Raw genomic sequence first — 25,506 nt, 5'->3', positions numbered from 1 at the left:
GTGGGTTGGTGGGCATTCTAAAAGCATTTTCGTTCATTAAACTTTTTACAAGCTCATTATAACTGTCCAAAATATCATTTCCAGGCTCTTCGCAACAAACGTCCCTGGCAACATCTACTTCCTCTATAGCAACTTTCATTGAAATAAAATTCTTTACCATCCGCTTCAGGTAAAAAGTAGAGGACATCTGATCGTCCAGAAGGCGAATCTTCATTTCTGGATAGACGATATCTTATGGAGGTTCCACCGCCGTGAAACAAAATTTCAAACACTGCATGTGGATATAGTCGACGTCATTGATCAGTCCTTTCGCTCTGAGCTTAAAGAAGAAAATCCACCAGCCGGTGTCACTTTTTCTGAAAAATGACCACCATCCTTCAATTCGTTGATTTGAGACGGATTTTCCATACAAAAAGCTTTTTTCCCCTCCAAAGGCATCGGTTGCATCACTCCTGAAGAAACCCCGCATTGCAGCAATACTTCTGTGTACATTTTCAAGGAGCACCCCCACCATGCAGTCTAGGAAATATTTTCTAACAATACGGGGGTTATTGTTCGAGGTACCGACTTCAAGCCACAAAATTCGACTATATCTGTCGATTACGCCATGAATGCAAAATCCAAATGGCTTCAATTTGTCGTAGCCGTTAATGTGTCGGATGTAATTTGGTCCTCTGGATTTATATTTTCTCCTTTTTATCCGATGTTTCGAGCGACATTACACACCGTCTGGATCCTAAGAATATTTCTTACCGTTTCTCTATCCACTACCAACCCACCAGAGGCTGATCCAGACCTTGAGTTAAGGAGTCCCCAGTATTTTTTTGCTTGCCCTGCCGGCTTTTATTCCTTCTGCGATTTGTTTTTACCCAAAATAAGGGGAGGGGGGCGGCCCCCCGGGCCTCTCCCCTAGACTCGCCACTGCCCACTGCAACCCATAGTCAGACTCAGTTCCAGGTGCCTGTCAGTTCTTAGTCCTTGGTGCATCAAACGGTAACTAATTAAGCTTCCACTTCCCTGGAGCTCTCTTTCAACGGAAGCAACCACTTCAGCGGGATCGCTATAGTTTTGCCGCATTGTAAGGCCTTTCCTCTGTAGAATCCTCTTTACTTGTCGATAATTGCCTGAGACTTATACTTATCAGCCATGAGTCAATAGTAGAAAGGACATGATTATCATTTCTACATAGTTCAAACCGAGATCAAAATATTGTTTTATTAATGAATCTCTACCACGATGTGTCACTCCAAGAGCTGGGATATGGAATGGAAATACTGCATTAGGCGCTCCAAAACTGAAACAAAACAACACGAAGGAAGTAAAAAAAACTGCCACCTTACGTTCCTTGAAAATCCACCCAGAGAAGTCATAGAACTGACCCAAAGATACAGATAAAAGGGTAAAAGTCGAACTTTGTCAGTTGTGACATTTCCGATCTCGTGTTGTAAGTCGAGATCTCATGTTATAAGTCGAAGTTACGTCATAGTTACTAACTATGATTTCGTGTTGCGGTCTGTTACTAAGTTAATCGAAGAATAAACTTTTCTTGTATAGAAATGTTTTTCACTGCTTACGTTTTGTGTAGCTTGAGGTTATTTAAACTCAAAAGAGAGGGCCAAACAATATACATGTAAACGGAAAACCTCACCGCAAATTTACAAAACTCAAATCAAAATTCTCGCCAATCCTGGGTCTCAGGAGCTCCGCTCCGCTTTTAAGCTTGGCTAAATCTAGAAATAATTAATAATTACCGGATTGTTCCCAGCCCCCCAAGAGGGGCCTCAGTCGGGTGATCCGAATACTCACGAAGCTCTTTCCGAACACCAATGATATCTTTGCACGACATCGACCCGACATCTTGTTCCTGTTTGTATTTTCGCTTTGTGACGACAGGTTAAAATAATAGTTCGTTCGTTCCTACTTAGCTGTTTACAGGGCTAGAACAGGAATTAAAGAAAGATTCCATATCGAGAAACCAAGATGGATAGTTTGTTTGGTAAAAGACCTTTCTCAATCGGTGCTTTGAAGGATTTTTCGAAACTGTGAGTACCACTGGTTTTGTAGCTTTCTTTGCGAAACCTATGCAGGGTTATATTCGCTAAATATTGCAGTCTTTTATATTATTATGAAGTCATGAACACATCAACAATAAGCTTCGCATATTTTTAACATACTATAGTCGTTTTGGGGAATAAATTTGTCTGTTAATTGAGAAACCCGTCGGCGTGAAGTAGGAAATGTAGGTACATTAAGTTTGTAGGTGTTGAACAGGTGTCCAAAAAATTAGTTTTGCATTTATTTCTTTTTCGGATATCAAGACTCAATCTTGGCGCGTTACTACTTCTTGAAATGTCACAAACAGTAGCTTTTACATAGCTTGGATTTGGAAATCGTCAATGATAATTCACTTGCACCAGCCCACGATGGCGGGATGGGCAACCTTTGTCATGTAAAATTGTAAATTTAACTCACATAAGTCTGCATAAGTATTTAAGCTTAAGCCCTATAATAAGAGAGAATCGGTCTGGAGCTCTGTTCAGTGAGGGTATAGGTAATAATAGACCTTATCATGGTTTTCGACGTCATCCTGATGGGTAGGCAAAGCAGTCAGAAATTACAGTGTTTGTATGGTAATCTGATGGCAAATAACTTTTTTCCAAAATTGAATTTTACACAATTTGTGAATCGCAACGTTAAAATATTAGATAGAAGATGTTATTACCCAACTGTAGCGGATACCGTCCAAATAACAGTACAAACATACAGCGATATTGTACAGTTATTTGTACAATAGAAAACCTGTTTGCCGTAAGGGTCGGTGCGAGCCTGCAAAGCTGTCACACTCTCCCTCTGTTATTGATAAATTTATTGACTACAGCAGTTGGATAATAAATCTCTTATTAGATGTTTTGGTATGTAGTATCGCTTTAAAGTGCACCTAAACCCCAATTTTTTTTTTACTAAAACGAATCTACATGTTATTTGAACTACTTCTGCGAAAAAAGTTTTGGATTCGGTTAAATCTTCGATTTTCTGTGCCCTGACGAAATCTCGAAAATAGCCCCAAAACACTGCCATTTTGTTTCATGACCGAGTTTGAGGAGAATGGGTCCAGCGGCTGTTGTGACGTCTACCCAGGAGGGTCGAATATCTCATGTCCTCTCATTTCCTTCAGGATGGTGCAATACACATTCAAAAAGTGCGCAGAAACGCCTTCCAGAAGTGCAATTGGCTGTTGCAGCAATATCCCAGATCTAAAACAAGATATACTGTACAATTTACTGGCGATGATCGGTCAATGGTACAATAAAGACATAAACGATGGTTGATTCTGTCGAACCGAAACAAGCGAACTCGGAGTCTGTGAGAACCATTGAAGAACTCTCACTGGAATTTGTTCTGCAGACTTTCAAACGCTATTTTCAATATTTTCTGCTGAAAGCCAGCCAGCAATTTGTCGAAATACTATTGACAACCTATATCAAATATACTGACCTGTAAATAGGTCGCAACTGTTCACCGCCAACCAACACTTATTTCTCTTTCAATTTAGATAAAAGTCGAAGATTAATCCTTTAGAATTACATGATAACAAAACTGTTACACTCACAGAGTTTTTTCGAAGGTTTGGAAATCAGTAGTGCGACAAACACTCTATACATTAGTGTAAAAAATACGACCACGTAACATTATCTGCGGACCGCTTAGGGAACACATCCTTTTCGCTTATCTGACGAATTTCACTGCAAACTTTAAAAAAAATTTACACTGGTTATTTGGAGCCAGTATGACTTACAACGTGTGGCAATGTGAAATCGGTAATTGCATGAAATGTTTCCTTCCGCCTTGCTTCCCGTAGCTTCAAAAATACAGGTCTAAACAATTCTACGATTTTCAATCGATCGAAGCCAGTGTTTTGGAGGTCATGAAGTCTCGAAAACTGCAACCCTTATGTCACTCTTACAGACATGAAGCATTCCAGAGAGTAAAACACAAACTGGATTTAATAGCACAGCCATACCTTGACAAAATACATTCTCGCTAAGGACAAATGTAAACGGGTTATAAACACGCGTGGGAGTCTTGTGTTTAGGTGACGAAATTACCATCTAAAGCAGTCCTTGAGTTTTCTTTCCTGCTTTTTGTTTGCCTGTTCCTCCACTTCGTATCTAGCTTTCCATTCCTAATATACAAGCAACTCGTCCGCAAAGAAGTCTTCCCCGTCGTCGCTTGAAATATTGCAAATTGTTCTCAAAGCTCTAAGCAGTGAGTTCACAGTTGTCGAACGTGTTCGATCGAAGTTTATTTTGGTGTCTTCCGAATCGAAACCTAACTCTGACTCCAGTGACGAAAAAGAAATGATTTTGAAACAAAACTTGGACATTTTAGTCCCAAAATATCTTGGAACGATTAGTTTTGTTTTCCATTTTCTCGAGCAAAATAATACAGAGAGCTGACTGAGGTGCCATTGTGTTTGGTGCTTGGGTAGATGTCACCAGCAACCGCCACCCCAGACTCCCTGAAACGCAGTCGTGTAACACTTCAGGCGCGACTTTGAAAGGGCATAGAAAATCGAGGATTCATCCAAATTCAAATTTTTTCACCCAAATGTTTCAAATAACAAGTGGATTCATTTTAGTGAAAAAAAATTTTGGGGGTTAGGTGCACTTTAAATATTTACTCATTTGTATTTTGACTCGCCCTACGGGCTTGTCAAAATATGTTGTTTTCTTTATTGTGCGTAAAATATATTTTCTTTTGGTTTTATCGAAGCGTTGGATTCAAAGGGAATAATAAATGGGCTAAAAAAAGGTATTACGTCGGCCATGGAATGCGCCTATGTTGCATCTTTCACTTTTGCTACATGACAAATAAGATCGTGTTTACTTTGCAAGTTTATTTCCCATGGATAACGTAATTCTTGAATTATGTGACTCATGTGACTTCTTTGCTAGCCCTTTACTCAAGGAAAAAAACAATTAAATTTAATCATGACTTTTAAGAAAGAAAGCTGTTGTTAATAGTGTTCGTATCTTCATGCCCATACATATCCCAAAGAAAGTTCCAGATTAAGACTAATATGTCATGGGAGATTTCACAATAGCTACGACTGATGGTGCAATAATACAGTTTGTGTTGATCAAGTGATGTGGTGTCTACAGTAATCAATTTATCATCAAGGACTACTTTGGAATGTGCACTGCATTGCGACTGTAGAGCTAAGAAAACAGTTAAATTAATTTTTGAAAGCGTGGTTATAAGATCTAAAAGATCTTCTTGTTTTCCATACATTTGCATGTAAAGACGGATGTCTAGACACGGTTTGTGGGAAAAACATTACAGACAAATGTATGGAAAATGAGAAAAACTAACTGAGAGTCTTCTAGCCAAGCTATATCCTTCAAACTTTCATGCTTGCAGTCCTGGCATAACCACAGGTGGCCCAGATGTTGAATAGTATTAATACATGACATTAGTCTGTTGGCAATTGTGCTACAATTTTAGTGACTTTTAAGACAATGTATGAGAATGCTTCGCAAATTGTAAAACTGAAATATTGAAAAAAATATTGAAAGTAAAACTTGCCAAGTGGCTCAAAACCTCCGAAACAAACACAGCAACATCGCAATAACGCAATACAAACATAACATAAGCTACTTTTATTTAAATTATTTTCTACACTTAGCATTTAGGGCAATTTTCAAAGCATTCTCTTACATTGCCTTATAAATGGCTAAATCGCCAACAGTTTAATGTCGCGTATTAATAGTATTCAACTTCTGGGTGACCTGTGGCATAACCAATCAAACTAACTCTAACCATCAATTAATAATCAAGTTTATCAAACCCAGTTGCCTGATTGGGTTAATTCATATTGGGTAATTCATATGGGTAATTGTGTTTTTGAAAGTTGGAGAAATGGCCCTCATTGCTGCGCAATTGGGCAAGTCTTAATGTTATGAAGAATTATGGGATTACTTGTTTATAACATAGAGGGAAATATTTATGTCACTGGAAAGTCAAAATTGTGTGCTGTTGCATAATTTCATAGGACAGGGGTGTAGCTAGGGGGGTCCTGGGGTGCCCTTGACCTCCCTTTTGTAAGCCTTTCGTAAGCAAACAACCTACAACAGGTGGTAAAAATTACATGTTAAAGTGGTGAGTACCCCCCTCTTTGAAAAATCCTGGCTATGCCCCTGAAACCATTTCGATACAGGTTTTTAGCCAGATGGATGTCCAGGCATCCTGTGGATGCCCACTTTTTAAAGAAAATTGTTTTTATTTTAATGACATGTTGCATTTTAAATGGTTTATTTGAGCAAACCCTATAGCACATTTTGGATGCTCGCCATTCAAATCTTGGTTTAAAGTCAGTTTCAGTGTTCAGTTAGTGTCAATGAACTGAAATTTATGAATAGAATTTATTGGTAAATTTATAGTTTATAATCATATAGTGTTTAAACCATTCCACTGAATAGTTCAACATTAAGTAATTATAACTTACTCTAACACCTTTGGTTATGAATAATGTAATACATGTAGCACTTGTTGATATATTTGTGTTCCCTGTGTACAGTGACCAGTCTACCCGTCATCACTTGAAGAATGTGTATGCTTGCTTGTCAGCCTCTATGCTGGCTGCAGGACTGGGAAGTGGAGTCCATCTTTTTACTGATATATTGAAGGTATGAACTGTTCTTCAAGAGTCTACATAACAAGAAAGAAGACAGTGTTTAGAACTATTTGTATACTAAATAAGAAGTAACATTTTGTTGTCAGCATTTTTAAAGTAAGCCAGCACCCAACACAAGTCACTGGCTACTTCAAGCATTTTTGCAGGATACTTTTTGTTATAAATTACAGCGGTTATCAATCGCACGTGACCTTCAGCGCAAAAGCATCTAGACAAAACCTAAGTTTTGGGGGACGTCAATCATCTCCACCTCCTCACCAACTGTATCCAAAATTTACAACAAAGGCTTAAAGCTTGCAGCGGTCCACTCGTAAAAATTTTCATTTTAGTTTCAGTATGCTTGGCTAGCTCACTAAACACACTGGCATTAAATATTCCTTGATATTTATAAATGAAGATGGGTGGGTTGGGTTTCTCAACAGCCATTCGCATGCATGAATGACCCCAAGATCAAGCAAATCTACACACGAACAAATTATTTCTGCACGTATTTGTTATGGGACTACGAACTGAACAAGACTTAAATTTCTTTTAATCCTTACAATTTTGTAAGGTAATGAGTTTTAAGTTTTATAGGTTTAGTGTTGTTCAGTCTGTAGCCCCAAGAGAAATACGTGCAGAAATAATTTGTTCGCTCGTGTGCAGTTTGCTTGATCTCGGGGTCATTCATGCATGCAAACAGCTGTTGAAAAATCCGACAAATGTCTTCATTTATAGATTTCAAGGAATATTTATTGCCAATATATTTACTGAGCTAGCGGTAGATGCTGAAAGCAAAAATTTTACTTTAAATAATTTTTACGAGTGGACAGCTGCAAGGTTTCAGTCTTTTTTTCCAGGTAAATCGTCAAGGAGGTGGAGATGATTGACGTCCACCAAAACTTAGGTTTTGTAAAGACGTTTTTGTACTGAAGGTGGCATGTAATTGTTAATCGCTGTAATACGCAGTTTTGTTTCACCAGTGTAATCATGATCTGATCTTTCTGAGGAAATGAATGAACAGGTGAAAGAGTAAACAGTGTGGCTATTATATTTACCTTTCAAACTTCAAAGTAAGAGCTAATTTTGGTGGGCAGTCTGCTGTCATTCAAACTGCAACATGCAGACTATGCTGTCCTTTATTGCCACTGTTGAGAGGTCAGAAAGGCAAATAGCTAAATAAATATTATGGGCTGTTCCAGTTTTGAACGCAACGATAAAACAATCAGCTTGTAATATTATTATACAGAATTGACCAAAAATTGACCTAATCTACACATCCACATGCTTCTTCATCTTGAAATGTTACTCATTGAGGTCAAAAGTGCTCCAAATGTATTGAATGAATGAATGAATACCTTTATTTAAGTGTCAAACTAAAATAGCAGTAAATAACCACTAAATGGGGACACTATAATTAAATTAAAATCAATAAAACTATTTACAATTGATAAAATGAGTATGAAATTAATGAGATTATTTACATCTGCACGATTGTTGAGTGTGGCTTAGAACTATTTACAAAGTCATATAGACTTAATAAAATACTAAAGTGTCTATCATGTACGACATAAAATACAGTCAGAACAATGAGCATTAGCCAGTAAGGAATTTAAATCAAACTTTCTAATATGCTGCCTAAATACAGATAATGCAGGAAGGTTTCTTATATTTTTGGGTAATAGACTCCATAACTTTGGGCCAATGTATCTGATGGAATGCTTGCCATATGTAGTCATGTTAAATCTTGGCATGGGGAACTCCTTGTTTCTCAGTGAATACTTGGTGTCTGTCATATGGAAGAGGTCTGCAATATATTTCGCACAAATGTTGTTTTTTGTCTTGTACATAAGAACAGCCATATCCTGTAATCGACAAGTTGGCCCCATTTTCTCAAATTGTGATGTTTATTTCTGACTGTATGACAAGCCAGTGAGGTTGCTTTCCCCAATGAAAGACATCGTCACTTTGCATTTATTGAATGAAAAATCACCAGTAAGTGCAGGGAATCCTGTGACTTATTAACTCAACTCATTGCAGGCAAAAAAAAAATTCAAAATAAAGGCAGCTATGTGGGTAAGAGAGCCACAGTGGGTTACCCCCTCCTGCAGGGGGGAAATGTGGTACTGGCCCTGGAAAATGTTGAAAATCTGTGTGCCTTGAGTTGCATTCTGCTGCATTTTTAGTGCACAAAAGTGATTTTGTTGGAGCTCACTGAACACTTTACTCACAAGAGTTTATTGAAAACTTGTTCATTCAAGATGAGTTTCTTTGGAATTTCATGTACATGTGAAGAAGCTAGTCGTAAAAGGGGATAAGTGACGATTTTGGTTGCTTTTCTTTTTTCTTGCTCCAAATTAGCTGAATTTTTGCATGTGGTCTTCAATGTAATAGAAAAACGTGTTCCTGTATTTTTGCCGCTGGTTTTTGCTTCGCTTTATAAAGACGCCGCTAGGAAAACCGAGTGGTTTTTTGCATACGCAATATCCTGAAAACGAAGCAAGGTTTAGCGCAAAAACTACGGGACATTGCTAAACATACCTAAACAAAACTCTATGCGAAATTTGGAGCGTTTTCGACAAAGTTCACTTTTGATTAAAATACCTAACGCCCTTTTCCCGCCGAGGCTGCAAATAAACGAAGCCGGGCCTTTGTTATGATAAACAGAGCCGATCCTTTGTTATAATAACCAAGCCAAGCCTTTGTTATAAGTCGAAGTCTCGCCTCGGTTTATCATAACAAAGGATCGGCCCGCTGCGACCGCAGGGACTTTGATCTCACTTAGAAAGCAGCAAAATGTCAATTTCACGCAACGTATAAGCTCAAAAATGTTGATTTTAGGTCAAAAAAGGTTTAAATGTTGATTTCACGTTAATGCGTGACGGCAAGGATGTTGGTTTCACTTAGAAACCAGCAAAATGTCAATTTTACGCAGCGCATAAGCTCAATGATGTTGATTTCAGGTCTAAGTAGGTTAAAATGTTGATTTCACGTTAACGCGTGACGGCAAGGAGGTTGATTTCTCTTAGAAACCAGCAAAATGTCAATTCCACGCAACGTATAAGCTCAAAAATGTTGCTTTTAGGTCAAAAAAGGTTTAAATGTTGATTTCACGTTGACGCATGACGGCAAGGATGTTGGTTTCACTTAGAAACCAGCAAAATGTCAATTTTACGCAGCGCATAAGCTTGATGATGTTGATTTCAGGTCTAAATAGGTTAAAATGTTAATTTGACGTCAACGCGTGACGGCAAGGATGTTGGTTTCACTTAGAAAACAGCAAAATGGTAGGAGCCCATGATGGGCTCCTGAAAATGGTAATTTCACGCAACGTATAAGCTCAAAAATGCTGATTTCAGGTCAAAAAAAGGTGTAAATAAAAATAAAATGAAACAAATAAACATTTCAATGAACACTTTTTCAAATACGGCAACGTCTTCAATGGCTAAAAAATCATGAGATAAAACATAGTTTTCGACAAACGCGATCGTAGCTTGATGTCACGGACCGCCATAACTTCCAAGTTCAAAATGCGTTGGTACCTCTTATGCCTGATGAGGATAACAACTTTGGCGGCTATTTAGTTTTGGATTTAAGAATTTGATGACTCCACGTGAAAATGCTCTATAAATAGGGCTGACAGATTAACAGATTAACCCTTCTGCGCAACGTACGGGTCTCCATACATCTGCATGTCCCCTGATCCCAGAAGCTCAAAACACTACAAATCATGCCGATTTGAAATAAAATCAACGCAAACTGGATCACAGATCTGTTACAATCGATCGCCACTTGCTGGCCATTATTATGTTTAAATCTAGTTACCAGTTCGAGAAACGTCCGCAGAACGTAATCGCAATGCATGCCGGGAAGGGTCTTTACACCTCGTACGCGGGAAGACATGGCGGTCGATACAAGACAAATTTTATAAGTCTAAAACCAGTTCTCGCTTTCCAAACTTTGACGCTAGCAACGCTTGGCAAATGGGCCACAACTCACCAGAGGGTATTTTTCTTGGGCAACAACTGCTCTTGGACTTTGCTACCTGGCTCGATCTGACTTCGAACGCCGATAACACGATTACGGTATATCAGCTGCCTTCGAAGTTTCAGAACACATTTTGATTCTTTAAAACGTGCTGATGACTTACGGGTTTATCGAGGCTTTATGATGCCTCTCAACCACCAGGTAGGCACACAAGGTACTTTAAAACAATGCTTAAGATATTAGTTGACAGAGCTCTAATGCGGCACATCTCTTTTTTGTTTGATGGCATTTCGTTTGACGCTCGATCGATTCACGTGTTGTGTTCACGTCACAATAACCGGTGTAAACAATCCGTTCCCAGATTTCCGCTCTATATGCTGTGGGATTTGGTTTTGACTTCATACACTATAAACAGTCTGCCTGTTTGCTGTTCAACAAATAAACTCCTAAAGACATGGCTAGGAAAAGCCAAGTTTTTTGCCTACGTTTTAACTCGAAAACAAAGCAAAAACCAGCGACAAAAATACAGGAACACGTTTTTCTATTACATTGAAGACCACATGCAAAACTTCAGCTAATTTGGAGCAAGAAAAAAGAAAAGCAACCAAAATCGTCACTTATCCCCTTTTATGACTAGCTTCTTCATGTAGGCAATGTTACCTAATGCTTTTCATTCCATTGGTACTTGTTGGATTGTAGTATCATGTTTGGCTTGCAGTTCTACTTACTTGAACTAGATAATAATCCAAATCAACTCTAATATTATTATTATTTCAATTAAGCAAGTTCAGGAAAACAAGTTTCAATATTAAGATTGTTTGAGTTTTTGTCATGAAAAAGGGCTGCAGATGAATCAGGTTCATTGTGGTGAAAGGATTGAGGTGACTTCCACTGGTATCTTTCCTATCACATACATAATTGTACCATGACAAAATCAACAATCTTGATTCATTTCTGCTTTTTTTAGCATCTTTTCAGTTCTCATTTGTCTTGAACTCTGAACACTTGCATTATTGAAGAGTTTTATTGTTAAAACACCTTTGAAAGTGATCATTAGAATACCTGCCTGCAATGAGTTGAGTAACCAGTTTAATAAGTCACGGGATTCCCTGCATTTACTGGTGATTTTTCATTCAATAAATGCAAAGTGAAGATGTCTTTCATTGGGGAAAGCAACCTCACTGGCTTGTCATACAGTCAGAAATAAACATCACAATTTGAGAAAATGGGGCCAACTTGTTGTTTTGAAACAGTCTCTTTTTGTGAATCAAGTGAGTTTTTATTTTGAAATCTTTGTTTTTTACCTGCAATGAGTTGAGTAACCAGTTTGATAAATCATGGGATTGCCTGGTGTTTGCTCTACTGAGATGTGCACAAGTTTACGTCTCAACTCTAATACCGGGATGTAGCTAAGAAAAATAACTGAGCTAGATCATTATTACTTTTCCAGCATTTTCACCTTAAAAGCTACCCCAAGGCCTTGTTTTCAAGTGAAATGTAGGCCCTCTTTCAGCCAGTGAAATTAGGTGGAAACCAGCTCTTAGCTATATCACTGAATTCTAAAATGGTAATAATAACATCTGAAAATGTTACGCCAAATGGATCTTTTTGGCTTTGCATATCTCAGACAAGCACAGCTTGAGCATGTGTGGCTAGTGAAAACCAAGCTTTACGTTGTTTTGTTGTTTCTAGAAACCCATGAGCTTGAATACAAACCACAGTCCTTATTTTTGCTCAGCTTAGTTGTTGTGGGTGCTCACTGTGTCCTTGTTTAGAGTGTGCGAAAAAATCCTAATTGTATAAAATTTGCAAGAATTACTTACTAACAAAAAATGTGCCGACAATTTATAAACATCAATTTTATTGACTTTGTTACTTGTTAGTAAGAATTACTTACTAACAAAAAATGTGCAGACAATTTATAAACATTAATTTTATTGACTTTGTTACTCATTAGTAAGAATTACTTACTAACAAAAAATGTGCAGACAATTTATAAACATTAATTTTATTGACTTTGTTACTTGTTAAAGGGTGGATTTTTGTCAGCCATTGTCTCCATTGGCTTTTTCATTGCACTGGCCATGACTCCCCATGATGGAAAGAACCAGGCTAAGAGAATGGGTAAGTGTAAAAAACCCATGAACTACTTAGGTGTCTCTCTTGTTCACAAGTCTAAACCTTTTCTTTTCTTTTTCAGGTATCCTTATGGGATTTGCATTTTTCACAGGTGAGTATTTTTAAGAAATAAAGAAACCAAAGCCATATGCTAGTATAATGTGGTAAAACACAGCAGACAGATACATGTAGATAGAAACCTTGATAATCAAAAAGAAATGGTCTATACCAAGGTCAATGTAACTTAGTAACCAGGCCTTACTTGGAAGGATGAAAAACTAGTTTCCAGGCTGCTCATCAAAAGATGAATGGAACCCCTGGAGGTTAAAAATTCATCATGAACGAAATGGGGTGTTTTCAAGGCTGTTTTAGGAGAAAAACTACTTCAAAATAATCAATCTTTGCTTGTGGGGATGTTAAGCAGCTGCTTTATCGCTAACATGAAACACTTTCTCTGTTTTGTGTGGAAAAAAAGCTCTCATTATGTGGAGGATGTTAGTGAATTATGCAGATCCACACCACCGCATCCTTTCAGGTGCCCACCCTGGTGTTTTGCATTATCCTTTGGAAATTGTTACATGAAAATGTATAGCTAGGAAAAACCTAGCCTTAATGGGTGGTTTTTATTGATACAATAGAGGGAATCTCAATTGAGTGTCGTAAAACCAAAACCAAACCAATTACTTACCAGTTAGATTACTCAGCCAATCTCAAGCCATAGTAAAACCAAAACCAAAGTAATTGCCTGATTACTTCTGATACTCAACTGAAAACCGCTCTTGGTCGAAAACTTAAGTTTGTTACGTTATTATTTCAGGGTTGGGTCTCGGCCCTATCATGGATGTTGTGATACAAATTGATGCAAGGTAAGCAATCTCTGTACTTTTTAAGGGATAAAATGTAAAAAGGATGAATAAAGTCAGCTGTTCACATGAAGTAACCATAAGTATATGCTAGGTTCTGAAATAAAGAGTAGATGGAGGGAATATATTTTTGTAATATCCTATTGCAATCTGCAGGTACAGAGATTCTTTTCTCTTACTGCCCTGTGAAAGATGAGAGGGAATCTCTGCTCACAACTGCTTGATTTCCTATCATGCATGCATGAATTACCTTGGTCAGCATGTTGCATGTGTTGTGCTTTGTCGTGCGATATGTTTACATGCAATCAGGGGTTTCATTGAGAGCTGGGCACTGGGCAAATTGACTAGCTGTGAACAGAACTTTGTCCAGCTGCTTCATTGATAATTGATATAGTACTGTTGCTGTCCCTTGCTAGTTCCCTGAGAAGAGAGAAGAGAAATTTGTCTTTCAAAGCAGCCATTTAACCTTCTGTGTACTACAGTATTGTGCAAAAGTAATGCAAACGAATTTCGACAAAATTCCTGCTTTTTGGGGCTTTTCGAAGAAATTTTGCTTGAAATGATATTTCCATGAAATTTTCCCGCATTTTTGTGACACCTATTGTTTTGATCCGCACGATTTTTTGAACGCTAATTTGCTTTGTGCGATGATTCACCGCGAATTTTCAAGTGATCATTTGCTCCTTGCGAAAAGTCGCTACGATTTTGTGAATGGTAATGCGCTCCTCCCGAAAATTTGATCTATTGTTTATCAATAGGCCAAGAGTGTTTTCAAAACACAGTTCGCTAAGTGAAATATACAAATGACCTTTCCAATCATTGCGTACGAAAGAAACCATTAATCTGCTGAAATAGCATCACAGCTCGACAAAATGTTAGCTATGAAACTCACCTGGTTATTTCGGAAGGAAAACCCCAAAACACCACAGTTCCGATAAATGAATGCAATTGTACGTAATCACTATGTTATACACTTGCCAACACGCCATGTAGAACAGCATGTAGAACCACATGATTTTTCTCGCGCCAGACCCCTGTCTCCGTGCCAGTTTGCTGCCATAGTGACCGTTCGTGTTTATATAACTTAGACCTGAAATCATTCGCTCATTCGCTTTACATTTAATATTTAAAGCACCTCGATGGTCAGTCATCATGCCTTAAGTTTCAAATTATACAAGAACTCGAATCAAGCTCCTTCACAAGTGAGATCTCCACCCAGCTGGAATATTCAGGTCATCGAAGAACAAAGGTTTACCAGTAAGCAGTAGTAAGCCACACTAGCATCTCTCGAATCATCAAGAAACTAAAAATTACTGGCTCCATGGTGAATCTACCACACTTGGGAAGACCAACAAAGTTGTCTGTGGATGCAAAAGCATTTATAGATCAACAGATGCAAAAAAATGATGAGACTATAAGCCAACAGATTCAGAAGATGCTAGCAAAATGTGGGATTGCTGTGAGTTCGTTTACGTTATGAAGATCTCGCCAACACCAAGGCTGGACTCTGCAGCAGACAGCTTATTGTCAGTTCACCCAAGATCTCGCAATATTAGAAGGTCACACATCAGTTCTCTAGCAATATTTGAACTTTCATAATAAATGTTATAACTCGTAATAAATTTTGGAAATGGATTGTTGATGCAATCAGCCATATCTGTTTATCTCTATAAGTTAGAGTCCCAATGATTTTTATTAAGGTTACTGTATACCTTCAGGGGTGTCTCGCATCCAAGCGATGTAGTGCGTCCGGTTTAAGCTGTAGATACCTAAGCCCCTATATCAAATTAAAGCTTATAGAGCTGGCTATCAAACCATACCAAAACTTTTGAAATAAAATGAATTGCCAATTTTTTCACGGTCACCAAATGGAAGCATCCTAATCACCTTTTGGAAGCTACAAGTCAAAGTGAATTTGTTTTTTGCCAATTTATTTTTTCCGTGGTTTCAGGACAAAAAGCACTAAAAAAGCGTGTCTGCGTTTTTCCATATTCAATTTGTAGTAAAAAGTTACAGAACATTTTCAAATTGGATTAAAAAAATGTGAAGTGATCGTACAAAAATCGCTCTCGGAGAAAAAATATTTCGAAATAAACTATTCGCAGACACGTTTTTGTTTTTTATATGTTAATCTAGCTACTGTCCAAATTTGAGGGCAAACAAACAAATTCCGTTTGAGTTGTAACTCTTGAAAGTGTCTGCTTCAAGTGAAAAAATTTATCCGAGAAAACAGCGCTAAGAAAAATATCTTGCTTCGCAAACAAACTCCGCCCACAAACGCCTTCAACTGGGTTCTCAGATCACTGAGCCAATCAGCGCTTGGAAAATTTACTACCATTAACTCGCGGTGAAATTTACGTGTGAATCTGCAAAAAAACCTTGCGTTTCGTAATGCGCTCAAGGCGGAGAGATAATTTTTCTGCAGCTGGGTTTTTCTTGAAGCTGGTTTGGCAAAATGGGGAAGACAAAAAAGGATACGAACATTAGAGTAGCTGGGCGACGAGAACAAACAAAAGAAAGTGCGGCAGAGCAAATGTGCATGGATAATATTACAATGGATCTCAACGAGTTGGACGATTCATCGGTATCGAACTCAACAAAAGAGTCACTGTAAACATTGCTGTTATCGCTGTCGAGTTCCCAAATTTTACACAACCTTTCTCTTCTCTTGACTCGACCTTTTTGCCCGCTTGATACGTCTGTAGCTTCATCTGCAAGGCTAACTTTCGCTTCTTCACTCATTGATGTATTTTTATTCATTCTTCGCTCTTTCGAACTGGTAAACGGAGTTTTCCGTGGTCCATGTTTACTTATAACTTAATAGAATTACATCTAATACGAAAAATGCTTGGATTAACAATGCTGATTAACTGAGTAGCCAGCCAATTCGTGGTATCCATATCGGTAATATTCCCGCGAAAGTAGTCTCGGTTGATTGCATACATGTTATAGGGCTGTCAATCAAGAGGGAACTTTTACTTCCAGCCATGACGTAAAACATCCATTTCTCTGTCAATATTAGGTTTTTTCAATTTTGTTATCAGAAATTAGAGATTACTCTTCGACCATTAGTTTGAACCAAAAATCAAAATTTGAAGAAAATTGCCGATCTGAAGGTATACTGTAACCTTAAGGCAACGAAAACGGAGCGTAATAATTGTGAACTGTTTGAAGACTTAAAGCAACACCCAGTGACCTCAGTTCAGGGTTATTCGAAAGGTGGATAACGTCATCCAGCCTTCAAACAACTTGGGCCAGGGGCCTGTTTCTCGAAGGTCGGAGAAGTTTTTGCACTCGGCTGGAAAGCCATTGCAAAATCTCAAACCCTATGATTACAGCACTGTTTTATTCGCATATTCTTAATATGAACAGAGGTTCTCTTCATACGAGAAGTTTCAGGCATATACACCTCTCAGTTTTTAGGTACAGATTATCTAAAATGGCTTTGCAGGCCTGAAAAAGTGTCCAGGACTTTCGAGAAACTTTAATAAACAACTGCGAGGGGACTGGGATGGAGGTAATTCGGGATGGGAATAAACAACACTTGGATTCGCGAGCATGCACGTGTGTTCAGGTTGAAAAACCCTCATAAAATTTTTTTTTTTCGTTTGTGCTGACGAATTTTCTTTAGCTTAACGAAACTTTGAAGAAAAATCGCCCTTTGTTCAAGCGAATTATCGCTCGATACGCCGTGAAATTTAACTCGAACTTTCGTGCGAACTTTCGTCGAAAAGTCGCAGGAACAAAGAATGAAATTCGCGCATTTCGCTTGCGTTACTTTTGCACAATACTGTATATAAACACCAAAATGAATGAAATATCAAACAATTTCACTTTTGCTGTGAAAGGAGGAATTTATCATGTAACAATAGCATCAGTGATCTTTTCACTGTGAAGATATATATGTTATTTGCCAGCTGGGAGGTCTGTATAGTGAAAAACTGTGACCGAAGTCTTGAAAATGCTGCCTGAGGCTGCAGACCAAGTGCAGCATTTTCAAGCTCAAGGTCACAGTTTTTCACTATATGGACTGACCTGAAGCGGACAAATAACAGATTTATTTTTTTTCGTGCAGTAAATTGGCTTACAAGGAGGTTTGTTTACGCAACTTTGTGATTGAATAGGCTTACGTGCCATGTACAAACCATCGCAAAAAATCTTACGAGTGAACGAGCAAGTAACTCAGATACTAGACAAAAAAAATGTATTAAAGAACAAATTAATTTTGAACTACTTTATGTTAGTTGCATCTAGTTCACCAGTTTAGTTCTCCAAAATTGTTTTCCCGGTGTGAATTTCGAGCAAAGTTTGAAGTTGTACCACAAAAACAATTTCTAACAGCTGTTGCGAATCACTTGAAATCTGACTTTTTTACCGTAAATTGAGTAGCAGAAAGCGTGGAAATTTGTTAAGTGTATTCCACAGAAGTTCTCTTAAATACATAGCAACGATCAAAGAGGTAACCTCGACTGCAATTGACTTTTTTGCTTAAAATTGTGTGGCAAGAGAAACACAGGATTACGCGCCATTACAGTGCTGAGCTACAAACAACCAAACAAACTCTCGCAACTTCAAAATACTCAATTGAATTTACTTAAACAGTGACTTTCCTTGCCATTTAAAAGTGAATAGAGCTAAACTTTCATTGATTAATCATCTATGGAAGTGTAAAAAGGGCAAAGTTGACCATTACCCCTAGTTCACTCATGAAAATTGACCAACACGACAATTTCACCCATGCTGTTTCCCACCATTACCGTGACCGTGGTCAGAGATAGGAAAATCTGGACCACGCTAGGAACCAATCAGTTGCAGGATTCGTTAGCATGCACTCTTGGGAAAAAATAAACAATGTTATTTCCACATGTGAAGATATCATGTTTTAGCACAAACGTTCACCTGGTATTTCATGGGTGTTGATATAATGAATATTAATAGCTAACCCCAATGACACACAAAACACTGTAGTAACAAATTATTGTTGTTTTATATATCGTTGCTGTTACACTTAAATTTGTCAAAGATAGCACAGACAAGTTGAACTAAGTGGCCAAGAGGAAGGAGATGGAGGTATATAATTATTGTTTGTCGAGTGATATATTTTGCTGAATGTTGTTTTTTTTCCTTATTCTGTAACAGCATCATCCCCACTGCCTTCTTTGCTACCACATTGATATTTGTGTGTTTCACTCTAAGTGCCTTGTGGGCAGAGGAAAGAAAATTTCTCTACATTGGAGGTGAGACCTCTATAGCTATGTAGTTCTTTCAATAACATTTTAAATAAATGTATTCCCCAAGAAGAGTAGGTGGCTTTGCCAGTTAAAGAAGTCATTTACTAGGTTCTTTCTGAGATATAATCTAACTTTACACAATGGTGCCACAATTAATCTGTGTTTTCAGATAGCTTTGCAAGAATATCAATCATTAGATATTTTCTGTAAGCTGACAGCCCCAACTAAAGAAGTAGAATTTCCATTTTAGAGTTACCTGAATCCCTAGACTGTGCTTGTGTGCCTTAAAATTCTCAAAGCAGTCTTTTGAAAACAAACATATATAATTTTTACAGTTTACAACCTAAAAAGCAGTAACCCTCTAGATCAAAACACAAAATAAACAACCTGGACATCATTCTGACTTTGTACAGCTGGAGTTAGCTTCACTTTCTGAACTCATTTGGCAAAACTGTTTCACACATGCAGATCTGAACTTTTAAAATGATGTTATGATGGTCGCTAGCATTCTTCATGTAGATAAAGTAGGACTTTGTGAGTTTAACTTCTTTTTTTGCCCCTTAAGGTTGTATGATTCACATCAAGATGCTTGTCACATGAAAAATAATACATCTAGCTAGTCTTTATCGGGGGTCTGGATGGGGAGTGCAAATGCCAGTTTTCAGTTAAAATTTTGTCTATTTATCAGTATTTGTCAGTTACATTTTCAGCAATTTGATAGTTGTCAGTTAATATTTTTTGCAAATTTGTCAGTTGTCAGTTAACCCCATCCAGACCCTCTTTAATTTGTATTAGCCCTGTCTCAAATTCCTGTCAAGGTGTCTTTAATTGTTACTTCATGAACTTTACATTTTCTTATGGATTTCTTCCATGCATGAGCCATGGAACTTGCGTTAAATTTTAATTTGCGATGTCTGTTGAAAATGTATGGCCAGAAGCATAGTTGAGGGATATAAACAATGGAAATTGTACTGTCTTGGCCAGGGCTGTTGAGCTAAGGAAATGTAAAAATAAGTTTTTATACTATTTCATTCCCCTAAGATTTTCATCCTACTGGCCCCTCACCTTGCACATTGCACACTAGCAGTCCCCAGCCTCCCCCGCTCCATTCAAGCCAACCATCCTAAAGTGTTCAAACCCACATCTGCCACCAACTGAGCATTCTTTTGGCTTGCGTGACTGCTCTCCAAAGACTCTCTCCAACAGTTAAGAAAGCATTGAACTCCAAGTCCAGTTTCTCATTTAATATTTTGCAAGGTGTAGTAGACTTAGCTTCTGATAATTCTTGACTTGAATTGGAACACACATTTTACAAAACAAGCTCTTTTATTTTATTTAGGCACTCTGATGTCATTGTTGAGTATGCTGTGTTTCCTTTCCTTGGCCAATCTGTTTATTGGAGCACAATTCATTTTCAAGGTAACTTAATTTAGCATTGCATTTTAGAAACAGTTTTAAAAGTATTAGACCCGTAGCATTCCACCCAGTCTAGATTAATAATACAGATGTGGTTCATACTTTTTCCTTTTACCATGAAACCATGTTGTTTGTCATGATTGTGGCAAACAGTAACTGTGTCTTCAACAAATACTTTAATTTGTGATATGTTATTACTGTTGTTGTTGTATTCATCCTTTTTTTCAACCCTTGATCATTTGGAGTTAACAGCCCAGACTTATTAAGTGTTTTGATAGTTTATCTAACGTGTGTGTAGTTGCCATGGCAACGAGAATGGAAATACACAGGCCTTTAAAATTGGGTTTTGTTCATTTTCATGTAATTTAGTCGGAAGATTTGTATCATCATTTATAACAATGCTCATGAGTTAACACCATTTTTATAATAGTTTGAAATAACATTTTTAATTATCCCTTGTTGAAGGACAATTAGACTACCCACTTACTTATTTTCTAAAGTATTTTCTTGTAAATTTTGTGAACTTCTAATTTGTGGTTCTCGGGAAATTGGCTTATTTCTGAGAAAGCCATTACAGCAGTATCAATTTTTTCCTAAATATGAATTTGCTGCAGTTAAGGGGGGTCCTTCTTAACTACCAATTGGTCATGAATTAGTTGCTAAGGAAGGTTTCTAACCGTCATATTGTGAAAATCCGACCTCCTAAGGATAAGCTTTTTGCACAAGTTTGTTCTATTGAAGAGTCCTGCAAAACTTTCAAATCATGGCCACATTTGACCAGTCACCTGACCAGAATAGAAAAAACCCTAAAACTTAGGAGACTGGCAACAGTTTCCAGCACTTTTCTAACAGCTATACTTTGAAAGATGGAAACTACCACTGTTTAACAAGTGATGTTGCAATAATGGTATCACACAAATGCCCAATCATTTGTAAACAAGTTTCAGTCATCCTTTTTATATAACAGGTTACCATAGCAACAATACAACCTGTTAAACACACCCTTAACTTTAATTTTAAGCGCTCACAACTCAAAAACAAGCTCGGCGACCCCCATTTTGTGTTATTGAATTATGATAAGCATGATAAGATGCGACGTTTTAAAGAGTTTGAAAAAATTATCTAGAGAGGGTTCAGAGCCACCTTACTCTTTCGAAAATTCGGGGTTGCTCTGAACCCTCTCCACAGAATTTTTGTAAACTTTGTAGAATGTTGCATCTTATCATGCTTATCACAATTCAATAATCAAATATGGGGGTCACCGTGCTTGTTTTTGGGTTACAGAGAGGTTATGTCTACAGTACGTCTCTGGAAAGTGCCGGAAACTATTTTGAGCCACCTTAAAAGGCATCTAAATCCGAAAATATGAATGAGTGTAAATAGATTAAGAATGCCTACGTACTTAGTGCTTCGCATGGGTTTTATGAAACTGGAATTATAATTAACGTTGTTATGAGGTAATAAACACCCGTATTAACAGACTTTCTACAGTGGCTTTGCCCGTGTTAAAATTCTAACACGCAGTTTGGCAATAGTTTCGCTCGCGAAATCAGATTTTTTTCAGAGCAAACGTTCCCTCATATAAAATGCACCATTTAGCACTGCAAGACGCTCCGAAATAGCTTTCTTCTAAATATTGGTTTAAGCAATCCCTTAGCAACTGTTCTAAATCTGTAGTTAAGAAGGACCCCCTTAACTGGGCTATTTCTGTAACAAAGAAAAACCTGAAAAACTGCTGGGCCCTTTTCATCTTCACTTTTCTAACATACCTTTCTGACAAAAGACTAACATCTGCAACACACGGTGTCATTTATGAAGAAAAATAGCACAGATATCGCCCACACAGAGCAAATGAAAATAATGGCGGTATCTGCGCCATGTTTGTCTTTTGTTATCTTTGTGCTTAAGCTGAAATGCAATGTTGTTCTTACAAAAGCTTAATGGTAACTTTTTTGTCTTCAAATTGCTCAAATGTGCATAGTAGTCTTTTGGACAAGAAAAACATCAGTGATCATAAAACTGATGACATTGGTTGATTATTAAACAACAGCAATCCGGTCAAAACTGTTGACACCTGATACATTTTTTTATTCATGTTTGGCCATGCAGAAGGATAAATTTTATTTCTTGGGTTTTAAAAATGAAGATTAATCATGATAGTTTATGTGTATTGTATTAATTAGGTTGAGTTGTATGGTGGTTTGGCGTTGTTCTGTGGCTTTGTGCTCTATGACACTCAGCTGATCGTGCACAAGCACAAGCAAGGAGACAAAGACTTTGTCTGGTAAGATAACTTGCCTAACACATCATCCCTCATTTCCTATGTTTCGATCTTCTTTGTTTGCTGACACATGTTGTGCATATCAGGTAATATGATTTCTCTGTTTAAAGGCACTCGGTGGATTTGTTTTTGGACTTCATTGAGATTTTCCGCAGGCTAATGATAATCCTTGCTCAAAACAAGGTGAGTGTTTATTTCTGTGACTCTTGTTCAAGTACCACTAATGTGATACTTTAAAAACAACAACACAACAACAACAGCAAAACCTTAATTAAAGTGTCTGGGGCAGTTAGCATTGCTGCTAATTGGGGACACAACTTAGAGGAAATAGAAATGTGAAAATAAAGAAGTACGTATGTAGAAATTGTATTAATATTTTAAAAATGTATCGTACAAATTATTACAATGCAAGACCAACAACAATTTGGAATATTTGGAATTCTTCTAGAAATCAAGTTAAGATAAATATATAATAGGTGACAGTTTTTGCAGTTGTCTTCAAGGACAAAGTTGTGTTAAATAAAATTACTGAATTGAACATACCGGCTTCAAACCTGATCAACCTTAACCCTGAAGAAACTTATGCTGAAAAGGATTTTTGAACACAAACTAAAACAGCTTTTACTTAACCATTTTTAACCTTATTTATTTGTAGTATTCTTAATCAGTTAATCCTAATTCTACTTTAAAACCTCAGCTTTAGTCTCAAGTTTTTAGTTTTTATTACTTTTCTATTTTAGACATTTAATGTATATTTTACACTTTAATTTTTGAGAGGACCCTCCTGAAAACTACCTCTAGGTGATGGGAGGCCTCCTCTTAGAATATTAATTTATAATGTATTATTTTATTTATATTATTATATGAATGGTCACAACTTAAAATGGGACCACTTTGAGATATTAGCAAAAGGTCTGTCAGATACACATTGCAAGATAAAGGGGACTCTACTAATGAGGGAATTGAAACCTACCCTAAACGATAATGTTAGCAGCGAAAAGCTTTATCTTTATTACTTTGCACCTTTTACGTAATATACAACTTTTTCTCAGCTTCTGTCACTGTTATTGTTAATTAGTTACTTATCTTAAATGTAAAATTTAGTTGTTACTTCTATCCTAAACGGTCACTTCTGAAGATGTATGTCGAAACATACGAAACGTCAAGTTAAATGAATTTGTTTTCCAACATGCGTTTTACTGTCATGTTTATCACCGCAGTTTGTGTGTTATTTCTTATTAAGCTACGATGGCCAAAGAAAAAGAGTATTTACGATATATGAATGAAGCCTCTGTCACTGATGTTTTTACTAATTGATTTCAATCTACAGGATGGCAAGAAGAAGAAGAACTAAGGATCTCAACGAGGAGATTGGCAAACATTTTAACCCCTTGTTTAAGTTAATACAATAACGCACTAAAAAGTAGAATAAAAGGAGAAGCTACTATATTTACTTAAAACAGCTGAATCAACTACAATAGGTTTTGCACAAATACTAAATAATGAGTTACTTTAGCTAATGGACCAATCATTCTGATTGTCTAAGAATCATCAATAGTTTAAGATGGCTTACCTGTCATTGATGCTAACAAAATACGTTCGTCATTATTGAGATCATTACTGAATAACATGTTGTGACAGTAACAGACGATGCTGCAGTTATAACCTGCCGTTGCTTGTAAAACTTCACGGTCAGTACCTCATGCTATATTTTCAATGCGTTGTGTGTTCTCTTTAAATTGCACTTTATCGTGTTTAGAACTTATTGACAGATTTGTCATTGTAGCGAAGTGTAAGATAATCTCTTGATTTACAAAATGCTTATAAAGTGTGTGCATTATTCCAAAAAAGAGTCTTTTCAGAAATATTAACTTTCCTACCCCCATGACAAGCCTGTCATCGAACGCCTCATTAAGTTTTCCCTGGGCTACTATTCCACTGACGAAGCTACTTGTTACAGGTTTCCAAGAGTCTCTCACCCCTCAAAAGGTTTCTGCACAACTAGTTTGAAGACCAGGTGTTCAAGATCCTGGCCATTCTCGTTCTCGGAGGCCGCTCTCCTTTTGGTCAGCACCAAGAATCACGACCTCTGGCCGCGTCCAACACCGGAAGTCTGTGATTCACGGACTTCCCGTCACTCTGCGCATGCTCAGAGTCAAGTCTGACAAATCTGATTGGTTCCAGACTCATTCTATTGTGTTTGCAAAGCCAATCAGAACCGGAATCTCACTGGACCTATCCAGAGGTCGTGTTTCTTGGTGCTGACCAAAAGGAGCCCGGCCTCTGGGGACGAGAATGGATTCTGGCGAGTGTGAAATGGTGCCCCAAAGGTCAAATCCATGCGCGCGGGAATCCATATACTAAGTGTGCTTGTTTCTGTACCAAAGATTTCGGTTTGAATTTCCAGAAATTTCCAGTGGCAAATGACATAGCTTTGTCCGCAATAGAGGACTACATCGCGAGGTACAAAAAGTCTAGTTTGCGTTTTCTGACATTTCCAGTGGCAAATGGAACTGCGTCTTCCCGAATTTCTGGAAAAGAGGATAACCTCGCTAGGAAAATCCAAATTTTCGAAAAATCTCTTACCGGTAATTTCCATTCCTTCGATTTTGCTCGCGAGACGTAGGGGGTTGAATAGTATGCATCGACACCCAGTCGACATTTTGAACGTTGGTATGCCAAGGTAGGGGGACTCTACATGGCCTGCACATACCGGAAACAAGGTTTCTGTGCGATTCCGAGATACTAGAAGTGAAAGAATGGACAGTTTGGGCCATGTTGCGTAGGGTCTCAAATGGGAGCGAGAATTCACATGGCCTGCTTTTAACGGATGTGAGGTATCGATCTAATGACGAAATGTTGGGCAGGGATGTGCTGGTACTAGACTCCCTTCAAACGATACTCCCCGCGGCCCGGACGTGCCCAAAACAAACTTTA

General features: G+C 37.7%; 1 protein-coding gene and 1 pseudogene across 1 annotated transcript; one reads left to right on the top strand and one right to left on the bottom strand.

The window, feature by feature from the left end:
- Positions 1-74: 74 nt before the first annotated feature.
- LOC149113479 (uncharacterized) lies at positions 75-1,846 on the bottom strand (annotated as a pseudogene).
- LOC110051298 (putative Bax inhibitor 1) lies at positions 1,831-24,354 on the top strand. Its single transcript, XM_089288373.1, has 10 exons — positions 1,831-2,042; positions 6,578-6,686; positions 12,694-12,784; positions 12,861-12,890; positions 13,596-13,644; positions 18,781-18,878; positions 20,212-20,291; positions 22,472-22,572; positions 22,680-22,752; positions 23,900-24,354. The coding sequence occupies exons 1-10, from the start codon at positions 1,981-1,983 to the stop codon at positions 23,921-23,923; spliced, it is 717 nt and encodes a 238-aa protein (XP_089144499.1). The 5' UTR covers positions 1,831-1,980; the 3' UTR covers positions 23,924-24,354.
- The last annotated feature ends 1,152 nt before the right edge of the window (positions 24,355-25,506 follow it).

The sequence above is a fragment of the Orbicella faveolata genome, unplaced genomic scaffold, assembly GCF_042242905.1.
Source record: "Orbicella faveolata isolate gen_17 unplaced genomic scaffold, um_ofav_v1 contig_15, whole genome shotgun sequence".
NCBI lineage: Eukaryota > Metazoa > Cnidaria > Anthozoa > Scleractinia > Merulinidae > Orbicella > Orbicella faveolata.
The sequence above is the reverse complement of the archived record's forward strand: the minus strand, read 5'-3'. Positions and strand labels throughout refer to the sequence as shown.

Excerpts from the sequence above, each read along its gene's own strand:
- LOC110051298 (XM_089288373.1), top strand. The coding sequence starts at position 1,981 with ATGGATAGTTTGTTTGGTAAAAGACCTTTCTCAATCGGTGCTTTGAAG. Across the intron at positions 20,292-22,471 it reads GAGCACAATTCATTTTCAAG|GTTGAGTTGTATGGTGGTTT; the intron begins GTAACTTAATTT and ends TGTATTAATTAG. Across the intron at positions 22,573-22,679 it reads GGAGACAAAGACTTTGTCTG|GCACTCGGTGGATTTGTTTT; the intron begins GTAAGATAACTT and ends CTCTGTTTAAAG.